The sequence below is a fragment of the Peromyscus californicus genome, unplaced genomic scaffold (assembly GCF_007827085.1).
Source record: "Peromyscus californicus insignis strain IS unplaced genomic scaffold, ASM782708v3 Scaffold_12__1_contigs__length_115047231, whole genome shotgun sequence".
Taxonomy (NCBI): Eukaryota; Metazoa; Chordata; class Mammalia; order Rodentia; family Cricetidae; genus Peromyscus; species Peromyscus californicus.
Window position 1 is genome coordinate 111,595,034 of NW_026294413.1, and position 13,136 is coordinate 111,608,169.

The 13,136-nt window shown below is 42.3% G+C and overlaps 2 protein-coding genes across 6 annotated transcripts in view; both read left to right on the forward strand.

Moving 5' to 3' along the window:
- The window catches only part of Fhit (fragile histidine triad diadenosine triphosphatase), a 1,554,732-nt gene that overhangs the window by 255,015 nt on the left and 1,286,581 nt on the right, over positions 1-13,136 (forward strand). The window lies entirely within an intron of this gene.
- LOC128107774 (SS18-like protein 2) lies at positions 2,115-4,430 on the forward strand. Its single transcript, XM_052734144.1, is given in 2 exon segments — positions 2,115-4,075; positions 4,077-4,430. Coding segments are annotated over 2 exon segments (267 nt in total). The 5' UTR covers positions 2,115-3,974; the 3' UTR covers positions 4,243-4,430.

Sequence of the window (13,136 nt, forward strand, 5' to 3'; positions counted from 1 at the left end):
ATTCCTGATGTGTGCTTGGCTGGTTTGTGCTGTTCCCATGGTTACAGAACCAAGTCTTGGACAGTCCTGATACTATTGTTGCTACTGGTTAAAGGCTCTCTGTCAGCTCCCTCCCTCAGCCCTGACCTTGCCTTATGCCACTGAGCGGTATGTGTGTATGTACAACCACGTGGCTGCCTAAGTGGACATTGGCTAGAGAATGGACTTTCCCTTCTTTCTCGGGACATGCTGTTCAAAAAATGCTATCACTTACATGACCTTTCTCAGAAGAGAAGGCAAGAAGGTCTGGCAATCAATGAGCTTGAAAGCATTTGGCAGCTAGTGCAGAAATGCATCCAGTATCTGCTTTTCCTCTACTCCTGTCTTATTTCTTTCTTTTCTCTTCTTGACTTCCTCAAATAGCACATTTTAGAAGCTAGAAGATTCATTTCTTGGCTTTCTGTAGAATCTGGGCTAAGCTATCATTTGAACATACATGCCCCCAAAAGGAAAAGATTATTTGGATCAAAGCAAAAAGAGTATTCCAGTTTTGTCCTGTTAAGCATCTCCCTGGAGGAAAGGAGTCATTGAAGATACACATAAGTGTATGGCTGTGTTGGCTCATTTTATGTCAACCTGATACAAGCTAGAGTTGTCTGAGGGGACGGCACCTAACTGAGAGAATGCTGCCATCAGATCAGTCTGTAAGCAGGCCCGTAGGGTATTTTCTTAATTAGTGATTGATGTGGGAGATGTGGATGGTGCCAATCTTGGGCTGGTGGTCTTGGGTGCTATAAGAAGAAAACAGTCTTAGCAAGCTGTGAGGAGAGCCGCTCCTCCTTGGCCCCTGCACCTGCGCCCATCCCCAGGCTCTGCTGGTTCCCACCCTGACTGCCTTCGATGATGAACTGTGATATGGAAGGGTAAGAAAAACAAAGCCTTTCCTCCCCAAGTTGCTTTTGGTCATGGTGTTTAATCACAGCAATAGGAACCCTAATACAATGGTTCATTTGGTAAAGTGCTTGTCAGGCAAGCATGGGGACCTTTGATCCAAGTACCCACATGAAAAGCTAGGAAGGAAGTATAGGAGAATCTTTGGGGTTCCCTGGCCTGTGTGTACCTGTGGTATGTATACACACACACACACACACACACACACACACACACACACACACACACACACGGGGTGGTGGTGTTCTATTTTACTTTTCTGTTGATGTGAACATCATAACCAAACACAACTTAGGAGAGAAAGTTTTATTTGGCTTATACTTCTGGGCCACAATCCATCATTAAGGGAAGTCTGGGCAGGAACTCAAGCAGAAACCTCAGAAGAATACTACTTACCGGCTTGACCCCTGGCTCATGCTTAGCTAGCTTTCTAAGCCCAGTACCTCATGCCTAAGAATAGCACTGCCCACAGTCAGTCACCAATAGAAACAGTCCCTCAATGGCATGGCCACCGGCCAGTCTGGTCAAGGCAGTTCTTCAATTAAGTTCCTTCTTCCCAGGTGTTTCTGCAATGTGTCAAGTTGTGAATAAAAACTAATTAGGACAGTAGGTGACCACACACAGAGCTGGATGTGAGGAACAAGGGCATTAGCAGCAATGAGAACATGCTATAGGTCCTGAGAGTGGTAGATATGTCTGAGGAGATGGCAATAGGTTTGGTTGGAGTGATGGTTTTGTGGAGTGCTTACTGTAGAGTAGCACCGTTCTTTGCTCTTCGTAAGTTGTACCTTGGTTTCTTCCTTTGAGAGATCATTAAGAAATGTAGCTCTGGGGCTGGAGCGATGGCTCAGAGGTTAAAGCATGTACCACTCTTACAGAGGATCTGGGTTCAGTTCACAGAACCTTCATGGTGGCTCAAACTGATGGCCTCTTCTGACCTCCATGCGTACTGACTGCCGTTCATGTGGTGCACATACATACATGGAAATAAAACACTCATACACATGAATAAAAATAAATAAATCTTTAAAATAGAAAGACTTGTAGGTTTGCATGTGAAAAAACTGAAGTCCTGAGAAGTCAAGTACTTGGTCCAAAGTTCACAGCTCACAGGACCAACAAAGAACATGAAGTTCTGGCTCATCGTCTTCATGGTTAGTAATGGACTTGAGATTCACCTCGTATGTAGTGCTGCTGGATGGCCTCCCATAGAGGAAATGCTGGGTCGGGCTACAGAAGATTCTGAATGCCAGCACAAAGAGACTTTATTCTTAAAATGATAAGTCACTACACGATTTGAACTTCATTAAAGTATGGTTCATTTAACGGTTCTACAGGGTGTCTCTTGATGTTGTGTTCAGAATGGATTGGAAGGGTGTGAGTAGAGGCCAGACATCAGGATGCTCTGCTGATTAAGTACTGATAGTGGTTAGTAGTTAATAGACAGGATGTCTGCTGTGTTGGTAAAGGGAAGTCTTGAGGAATATGCTGGGGGTAAAATGAAATACCCAATCATGGATTAGATGTGGTAAAAAGAGAAAAGGACAAACAAAAGATGCTTCCTCATGTGTAAGCAAACTTTGTCAGGCTCGAATCACAGAGAAAAAGAGTGCTGTGGAGGACAGCCTGCATTTCTGTGGGCAACACCCCAGCAGGGATTTAGTGCTAGGAGCATTAAGGAAGCTGAGGCCACTGGGACTTGCGGAACACTTGGAAGTATGTAAACTTCCTCCAGAGGAGAGAAAAAGTGTGTGTGTGTGTGTGTGTGTGTGTGTGTGTGTGTGTGTGTGTGTGTGTGTGTGTACAGGCATGTAAATTCTACAGCTGTAGTCTCTGAGGCTGGAGAATCACGGGTTCCACAACACCCTAAGCTATATAGTGAAACAAAGGAGAGCGAAGTGTCCAGACCATCAGACTGTCTCCATTCGCCTTTTCCTAGATGGATCTTAGAGGCCTCCGGCATACCTCTCTGCATGCGCTGTCCAGGAGTTCTGAGTAGGCAGAGGATGGAGCTTAGAGGTCTCCTGCACACTTCTCTGCATGCGCTGTCCAGGAGTTCTGAGTAGGCAGAGGATGGATCTTAGAGGCCTCCGGCATACCTCTCTGCATGCGCTGTCCAGGAGTTCTGAGTAGGCAGAGAGGCGACTTTCGTCTTCTGGAATAACCTCCTGCAGTAAGGAGGTGGGCGGGCTCTGGGACTGATAAGCTAAATTAGATGGAAAGTGGCTCAAATCAGATTCTAGGTGATTGACTGCTCCTGCCTCTCGACTCACTGCTCCTGTTTTCTATTCCACTCATTTGGCAAATGATGACGGTCTGTCTTGTGACACTTCTCATATTATTACTTCATTGTTCACCTTCTTGCATTTTTTCTCTCCTTTTTTTCTCCAGCCTTATTGATTAGTCCTTGGGGGTTAGAGATGATGTTTCCTTGCTTTTTGTATTTTTCTTACTCCTGATCCTAAAAAAGGGACCATGCTTGTATTAATTGACAGTTGCTGCTTGAGAAGGGATATTTTCTAAGGAATGTTGTTAAATGAATCTTATTTTTAGAAAGTAAAAAATTCTACTCATTATGTTTTATATAAAAGCATGTACCATCAGAGTAAATAAATTCGAGATAATTTGTTCTGGTTAATATTACAAAAATCATGGAAAGGCTTAGGGTTTTTTTTGTTGTTGTTGTTGTTTTTGCGAAAGTGAAACTTTCTAAATAGGACAGAATGTCAAATCATGAAATTTCTAAAAGCGACAAATCAGGCAGTATTATGTGGCTCAATCTAGTAAGATCCAATAGTAATTCATCTGCTTGCTTCCATCTGAGATGGAATGAGCTCAAGGGAAGCAAGTCCCCCTCTGCTTTAGTCTTAGAGATAGGAAGCTAGGGAGATGCAGGTCCTGGGCAGAAGTCGATGTCAGGGGCAAGAACTTGAGCCATCACTGATTCCTGTCATGAGTCGGTACCACTGTGGTTGATAGGCCCTCCCTGCTACATTGGAACCTCCAGAACATTGATGTCACATCAATAAGGGTCATTGTCATGAATGGCCTGGCTCTTCTGGGCTCTGGGTTCAGAGTTGATCTGCATCATGTCAGTGATCTTCACTCCCAACTTGCTTTGAGGCAAGGCCAGGGTCAATGACAATTATCCTGGAGGAGAATGACCAGCTGATCCACCATATTGTAGAATATCAGAACAAGGGTCAAGCAAATGAATGCATTAAGTACAAACATATGTTTGATAGAAATCTCATTTATTTAGTTACCATTGCAGATGCCAGCATAATCAGTCTCAGTAAGGTGGTGGAATAATCTTCCCGGTGGCTGTTCTAAAGAGTGATAGAACAGAACCCATCTCTTATGAAATAGAGACGTGATTGCTACCAACTCAGCTATTTAGAACAGGAGTGAAAAGTCTGACTTCTTTTAAACTGTGAAGAAAGCTACTAACACCACTATATTCTCAGTGTAAATATTGTAGTAATAAAGCAGATCCTGCAATAAAACTATAAAAACCATAAGGCATGTGACAATAATGCCATTATAATTGTCAATAAAAATCAATAGCAATTCTTAATTATTGTCTAATATCGCATGACAGTAAATAATACACACTTTCTTTTCTTTTTAAAAATTAATTGATTTATCTGTTTTGCATCCTGGCTTCAGTTTCCCCTCCATCCTCTCCTCCCAGTCCTTTCCCCCAACTCCTGCTCTGTCCCCACCCCCCCAATCCACTCCTTTTCCATTTCTGTTCAGGAAAGGGCAGGTCTCCCATGAGTATCAACACACCATAGCATATCAAGTTGCAGTAAGACTAAGCACCTCCCCATGTATTAAGGCTGGGCAAGGTGACCCAGTATGAGGAGTAGGGTCCCAAAGGTCAGCAAAAGAGTCAGAGACAGCCCCTGCTCCCACTGTTAGGAGTCCCATAAGAAGACCAAGCTACACAACTGTAATATATATGTAGAATGCCTAGGTCATTCCAGTACAGGCTCCCTGGTTGTTGGTTTAGTCTCTAGGAGCTTCTATGAGCCCAGGTTAGTTGATTCTGTGGGTTTTCTTGTGACGTCCTTGACTCCTCCAGCTCATATAATCCTCCTCTCTCTGTTCACAGGAAGGATTCCCCAAGCTCTGTTTAATGTTTGACTGTGTGTATGCATCTGTTTCCATCAGTTTCTAGATGAAGCCTCTCTGATGACAATTGGGCTAGGAACCAATCTATGAGTATGGCAAAATATCATTAAGCATCATTCCATTGATATTTTTCTCTCCAATTGTGTTTGGTTCTATCTTAGGTCTCTGGGTCATCTAGCCTGTAGGTCCTGGTACTCCAGGCAGTGTCAGGGGTGGGCTTACTCTCCTGGCATAGATTTTAGGCATTGGTTGGCTACTCCCTCAATATCTAGGCCACCCTTACCCCAGCACATCCCATGGGGAGGACAGACTGTAGGTTGAAAGGTTATGTGGCTGGGTTGGCATCCTAATCCCTCCACTAAAAGCCTTCCCTGGTCATAGGAGATGGCGGTTGCTAGGAGTCTCAACTGGGGTCATGCTTGTGGATACCTAGGAGATTCCCGTGTGCCAGGATTGTACCTGATCCCGAAATGCCTTCCCTTCCCAGTAATATTATTCAGTACTTTCTCCCTCCAATCCCCCCACCCCAATGTTATCGCTCACAGTCCTTTCCCCACCTACCCTCAGTCCACTCATGAAATTTCTTCTATTTCCCAGGGAGATCTGGGTGTCCTGCCCACCATGAACCCCCCCCCCTTTTTTTACCTAGTCTCTCTGGGGCTGTGGATTGTAGCATGGTAATCCTTTACTTTACAGCTAATATTCATTTATGAGTGAGTACATACCATGTTTATCTTTCTGGGTCTGGGTTACCTTACTCAGGATGTTCTTTTCTAGTTGCCTTCAAATTTCATGATGTCATTGTTTTTAATAGCTGACTAATAAATACTCCATTGTGTAAATGTACCACATTTTCTTTATCCGTTCCTTGGTTGAGGGACATCTAGGTTGTTTTAGGTTCTGGATGTTACAAATAAAGCTGCTATGGACATAGTTGAGCAAGTGTCCTTGTAGTATGATTGAGCATCCTTTGGGTATATGCCCAAGAGTGTTACAGCTGGGTCTTGTGGTAGATTGATTCCCAGTTTTCTGAGAAATCACCATATTGATTTCCAAAATGGCTGTACAAGTTTGCACTCTGAACAGCGACGGAGGAGTGTTCCCCTTTCTCCACCTCCTCTCCAGCATGAGCTGACACTTGTGTTTTTTATCTTAGCCATTCTGACAGGTGTAAGATGGAATCTCAGAGTCATTTTGATTTGCATTTCTCTGATGACTAAGGACGTTGCATTACAGTATCTAAGAAGGGTCTAGGCGTGGTCCACAAGAGGTCTACAATTTGGCTGGAGAACTGTCAGAGGGAATTGGAGGAGAAAGTGTGTGTTTCATAGTTTTCTTCTCTTTCCTTTGTTCTTTTTATTTAGTCAAGTCAGTAACTCTTCCTCCTTACTTTTTTTTTTTTTAACAACCCTAGGTTTTATGTGTTTGTCTCTATCTACTTAAGTGGGAAGATTTGGGAAGAGTTAAATTAGTAGTTTTCTTGTTTATTCCTCTTGTTAATTCAGAATTACCTCTGGATTCCCCTAGAGGAAGTTGGATTCCCAAGCAGATGTGTGCAGAGGGGAACCTGTGTGTCATGTGTGGGGCAAGCAACATCAAGCCTTGTGTCAAATTAGAAAAGAGAGATTAGAAGGAGCAACTTCAGAACTAGGATTTGTTTTTGGAAATACCAGAGTCAGGTGTAGCAGGCCAACTCTAGAGCCAGCTTACCCGTACATAGAGTGTGAAACATTAAAACCAAACAAAACAAGAAACCTGCGTTCTTTCTGCATTCTGACACTACTAAATGCTTAATTGAAGAGTAGCTTTTAGAATTTGGAAGTACTGGAAATAGAAGAGATGCTTGGCTTAATGTATATAGAGCTCTATATAACCCAAAGCTATAGATCCAAGAAAAAGCCAGAATCATAGTATTGAGAAAAACAAGAAATATTCAAGCATGTAACTCCCCACCTCCTTTCTTATTTCCTGTAGATAGAATTGTCCTATTCTAGGCTGTTTATTCATCTGGGCTAGAGATCAGCCCGCTGCGTTGTTCTCAGGGACTATGTTGTTTCTTGTAACAACCCAGGGAGTAAGAACAACCACTTCACAAAGGGGGAAAGGAAGCTGAAAGAAGTTCATGAGATCCCCAAAGACCTGAGATTACAGGTTAAGTCATCTAGCTGGGCTTCTAGCCTGGATCTGTGGTTCCAGAGCCACTGCACTGTGCAGATGACCTGCATTGTTTCTACTGAGATGCCTTCCAGAAGGAGATGGTATGGTGCTACACTCCTTTAATCATTTTGGAGATAAATGTGAGTTCATTGTCAGCCTGGTCTACATAGCAAGTTCTAGAACAGCCAGGGCTATACAGTGAGTAAGACCTTGTCAAAAAAATTAAATAGAGACAGGAGAGGGAACTCAGTGGTTAAGAGCTCATACTGCTCTTACAGAAGACTTGAATTTGGTTCCCAGAACTCCGTCCAGGTGGCTCAGAGCTGCCTGTCTCCAGCTCCAGGAAATCTAATACCTCTGGCTTCTGAGGACACCTGCCTATAGACAGACAGAGAGACCGACACAGACAGACAGATGCACACACGCACACACATATGTAAAAATAAATAAACACATGTATTTTAAAAAGAGAGAAGGTAGCAGGTAAGACCCCTGTAAAGAAAAAGAACCAGCATAGGTGTTGTCTCAGGCCTACAGAGTTCAGTGGTGCCTCGGAGAAGATGCTGACTCGGGTTTTCCTAAGAGCAGGCACCTGGTGTTTCATGGTTGTGGGGAACCTGAGACCCCATTCCCCGACCAGACCCACACTGCAGCTCTACCCTGGGTGATCTGTCACTACACTGAAGTCTCAGGAGCACTGCGCTCACCACCCTAAGCTGTTTTTCTCTACTCCCTTCTCTCTGGTCTTTTAAGGACAGGTTTTAAATGAGACACAAAGTGGACAGCAGTGTCCAAGCACTGAATGACATCTCTACACCAAAGCTTCTCAAGGATGACCAAGTATGATGAATTCTTGTCTTCAAGTCTGAGCACAATCACCATTGGCAGAATTCCAGCATCTGGAATGGTCTGTTTGGACTAAAATGCTAAGCCAATGCTGTGGCCGTCACTGCTCCTCAACACACAGACTCATCCCTAGCTCTGAGTATTGAGTATTGTGTCATTTGCTTCAGCTTTGAGCAACAGTGGAAATAGGTTTACACAACTTTGTCTTTCATTTTTAGCCCCGTGTGTGATTGTGGATGATCTGTGAAGCTGAAAGAAGACAAAAAAATTTTCATAAGCTGGGCCTACCCTGTGGTCTCGACAGTAATTTAGAAATGTGACAAGGGAGCCAACAGGAAACCCTGACACCTGTCCTCAGTCTGTCACACCGATGGCGAGCATTTCTTCCCTCAGGGTGACTTGTAAACATGCTTCCATGTAAATTCTCAGGCAGGAGTTAACAAAGGAAAGCCATTAACAGACATTCAGGCCACTTTTTAAGGTGGAAAGAAAGGGCTTTTGGAGCACTGGAAGTTTTAGTTCATTGTGGATCTAACAGGGAGATGGCCATTCTCCATATTGGCCTCCAGGGTTAGGGGAATCATTGGAGTAGAGAGAAATGATGCTATTTCTGCTTTAAAAAAATGTATGGGCCCAGATGACATTATATACACAGGTGTGGGACAACTTTATGTGTCACATTTCTCGTTTATCAGATCATTGTCTTCCTCTAGGGGTCATTAAGAAAATGTCTTTTTCACAGGAGCAGTAATCAGGCAGGAGCTGATGCCCCCAAATGAAACAGAACAGCTAAGGGGACATCCTCTCAGTTGCATTGGTGTATTCCTGTAGTGTCCCACTTCCTTCACTTTTATAGAGGTCTGTGGTTAAAAATAGACAAATCAAAGGTATTGTTTTGGATTTCAGGTGGTCAGCATACACCAGGTCACTTCAGAATATATTCTGAAAGAAACATCTCACTTCAAATGCTACATGGAGACATTTAGACAAGATAATGAGCATATTTCCATTGTGAAATAGGATTGTTTTCATTTTATTTAAGAAAAGCTGCCGGGCGGTGGTGGCGCACGCCTTTAATCCCAGCACTCGGGAGGCAGAGCCAGGCGGATCTCTGTGAGTTCGAGGCCAGCCTGGTCTCCAAAGCGAGTTCCAGGAAAGGCGCAAAGCTACACAGAGAAATCCTGTCTCGAAAAACCAAAAAAAAAAAAAAAAAACCAAAAAAAAAAAAAAAAAAAAAAAAGAAAGAAAAAAAAAGAAAAGCTTTAACTGGAGATTAGAGCTAGTAATGATTTGAATATGCATAATTCTCTCAGCTAGCTTAACATGTGGAATGTGTCCAGTTAGGCAAGGTTATGCATCTTGCATCAAGTTGCAAGTTACTGGGGGGATTGTGAAAGCAATTTAGAGATTTTAAAGCAGCATTTATTGATGATATAGAATAGAAAGGCCTGAGTTCATTTGCTAGACATCAGAGTTCATTTACTACTATGGCCTCTCATAATGTCCATCTATACACAGTCACTTTGCATATAGGTAGAAATATAGTTTTTACAATGGGTACTATCAAAAGAAATGAAACTCACTGTCTTAGTGAATTTGGGTGTGGCCAAAACATGCTATTGGATGTGATTAGAACACTAAAATTCTACTTCTTCTTCAAATAATGAACATGTCATTTTTCTTTTAACTTCTCAGTTACCTGGAGTTTGAAAGTGGTCATATTTCTCGCTTTGGAATCACTGTATTTCTCTTAAAATTCATTTCTCACATAGACTATGCCTAGTTGTGAGGGAATAAGACCACATTTAAAGTTCAGCATGTATTGGCAGAGCACAGTTTTAGGAAAGGGAATATTTCATACATTGTTTTAAATTTAATAGCTCTGACAGCTGCCCACCCATAGTTTTCAGTTATCATGGCTCACCTTAATACCATCGTGTGACATTAGGTGCCTCTCCAGAGAGGAAGAAAACCATCTGGAAATTAGGTGCATAGAGGTTATTAAACTAATATTTAAAATTCTGGTCCTGAACATTTTACTTCACTCCTAATTCAATGCTGTGGGTAGGAACGTATGGTCCCCAGTCTGTGTGCATGCTTGAGCCAGAGTCCACCTGGAGGACAAAAGATGCTGAGAAGCTCCTACTTCCTTTGCAGCCTTTCTCCTGGGAGTGTGCCTGATAGCTACCATCCACAACCATTTCGTTAGCCAAAGCTGAAGACTGGCTTTCCCTTCCTCTCCCTCCTCCTGCTTTCCCTTCTTCTATCCTTTCCTTTCTTCATTTGTGTGTGTGTGTGTGCATGTGTGTGTGCGTGTGTGTGTGTGTGTGTGTGTGTGTGTGCACAAATGTATGTTTCCATGTCAGCACACGTGTGGAAGTCAGAGAACAACCGTAGGAAATGAGACTCACTTCCTACCTGGTCTGAGACATGCTGCTTTATTGACAGATGTTATGCCACTCACTGGTCTGCAAGCTTCTAGGTTTCTCTGCCAAGCATTAGTCTAAGAAGGCAGACTTTTAGAAAGTTATTTATATCTATGTGTGTATAATGTGTGTGTTGGCACACAGCCACAACATACATGTAGAGATCAGAGAACAGCTTCATGGAGTCAGTTGTTTCCTCCCACATTTATGTAGTTTCTCAAGATTGAGCTCACTCACGAGGCTTTCTCAGCAACTCCTCTACCCATTGAGTCATCTGTCTGGCCCAAGACAGACTTTTTAAAATCATAAAAAGTTAAAAGTTTTCTCCTTCCCATGAGTCTTTCTATAACTTACCTCACTCTCCAAATAACTAAGCATCTTTGAGGAATGGGTTAATAGTACTTGGTGAAGTTCATGAGTCACATCTTGAGCATCATGTAAATCAGCAGTTCTCAACCTGTGGGTCACAACACCATAGGGGGCTGAACAACCCTTTCACAGGGGTCACCTAAGACCATAGGAAACACAGATATTTACATTATGAATTATAACAGTAGCAAACTTATAGTTTAGCAATGAAAATAATTTTATGGTTGGGGTCACCACAACATGAGGAACTGTATTAAAGGGTCCTTAGAAGGTTGAGAACTACTGATATAAGTGAGGGTGGGAAACTAAAATATCATTAATCCTCTGTAATACATTTTATGATTTATTTAAGACTGCTAATGCTCATTGTTTCAATGAGCAGCTGAAGTTTTATTCATAAACCTGAGTGAGGGTAGATCAGTCTTAAATAAACTGTTGCTAAAGACTTTGTTGATGGATAGCAAAGACATTTGATTTGATGGACAGTAATGACTTTTAGCATCTATTGAAATTCAGTTACTACACAATGGTTTTAACAATGAGATGTGTGTGTTTACTCATGCAACAGGAATGTTTTCACTCTACCTTCAGCCTTCTTTATTTAGTGATTACCACATTGAAACTTTCACTCTAGTATTTGAGCAGCTAGAAAAATTTCTTTCCAATATTCATCATAAAATCCAACCTTGAGTCTCATAAGAATATCTAGGATCACTTGCTCATGGCTGAACCAAAGACTGTAGTGTCGGTGGCCATTAAGAATATACAACAGATGGCAATTAATAATTCAGGTGTTGACTTACCAGATGAATAACTCTCTGCTGGGGGAATTGTGCTAAACAAGGCTTATGGGACCACAGACTCTGAAAACCAGTTGCTTCTGCCTGAAAATTTTCTCTTGCACCACTACATTTCTTCCCTAAAAACAGCTATAGGTATTTTCCCCACTGTTGTGCATTTATCACATATATATTCCATCTGCTGGGCACACGGATAGATGTGGGTGGTCAGGAAGACAATTTCTGATTAAGCTGTATAATTCTGATGAATAGAAATAATATTGGGATGTTTTTCATGGATCAGACTGACATAGGAATATAGCATTTTTCTCAGCTACAAAAGCAGCTTTTTACACATTTGGCTGATTAAGGACCTCAAAACAAATTCAAAGTAGACTAGTTGCCCCTAGATATGAATTGTACAAGGTCAAATTCTCAGGTGACTATTTGTTGAACCAAATTCAGGCTGATAACATTAAGACATAGCTCCCTGCAGCAACTGATTTTCTGCACATACTCCTGAACCTCAGTTTTATGATGCAAGGCTCAAGGTTCAGCCAACGAACTGTTTATTGTTTAGGTCCTGAATTTCAATGTTACTTTTCATTAGGAAATGTTGGGCACTGGATGCCTATGTGCCTCCTGACTTTGCTTTACAGACTGTGAACATCAGGGCAGTTGGCTATGGTCAGTGTGACATTTCAGGCCTGGGAGAGGCTGTGTGATTTCTCATGACTCTGTATCTTATTGTTTACTTAATTAATGCCATGTGACCCAGAAAATATAACTCATTTATTGTCCAGAGTTTGTTCTGTGAGTAGTGAGTGTGTGAGTGAGTGAGTGAAGAGGTGAATGAGTGAGTGAGTGAAGAGATAAGTGAATGAGTGAATGAGTGAGTGAGTAAGTATATGAGTGAGTGAGGGAGTGAGTGTATGTGTGAAAGAGTGAGGGAGTGAGTGAGTGAAGAGGTGAGTGAGTAAAGAGGTGAGTGAGTGAAGAGGAGAGTGAGTGAAGAGGTGAGTGAGTGAGTGAAGAGGTGAGTGAGTGAGTGAAGAGGTGAGTGAGTGAGTGATGTAGACGAGAAATGCAAGCTATGAGTGAAGAAATGTAGCAGGGAAGAGAGAAGTGTGTGTAGAGAGCAGTGAAAAGAGAGAAGTGTAGAGGAAAGATATGTGGCAGATATGGAGGCAGATTTTCAGAGAGAGATTTTTCGAGGTGCAGTAAAAGAGAAAATTACCTTTTTTTGTACTCTCAGACAGAAAAAGTCTAGCCCTCACCACATCCATGGATTTTTTTTTCATACCCTTGTGCTGCCTGGAGACTGCCTGGAGGCAGCAGTACTGTAGCCAAAGGGATGGAACACTAATTATCTACACCTGGGTCACATGCACTATATCTGTTTTCCTAGGGTAGCAGTAAGAGCAGGACCCCCAAAAGAAAACAAGAAGGCATAAAAAGTAAAGGCTGGAGCAATGCCTTGGTGTATAAAGTG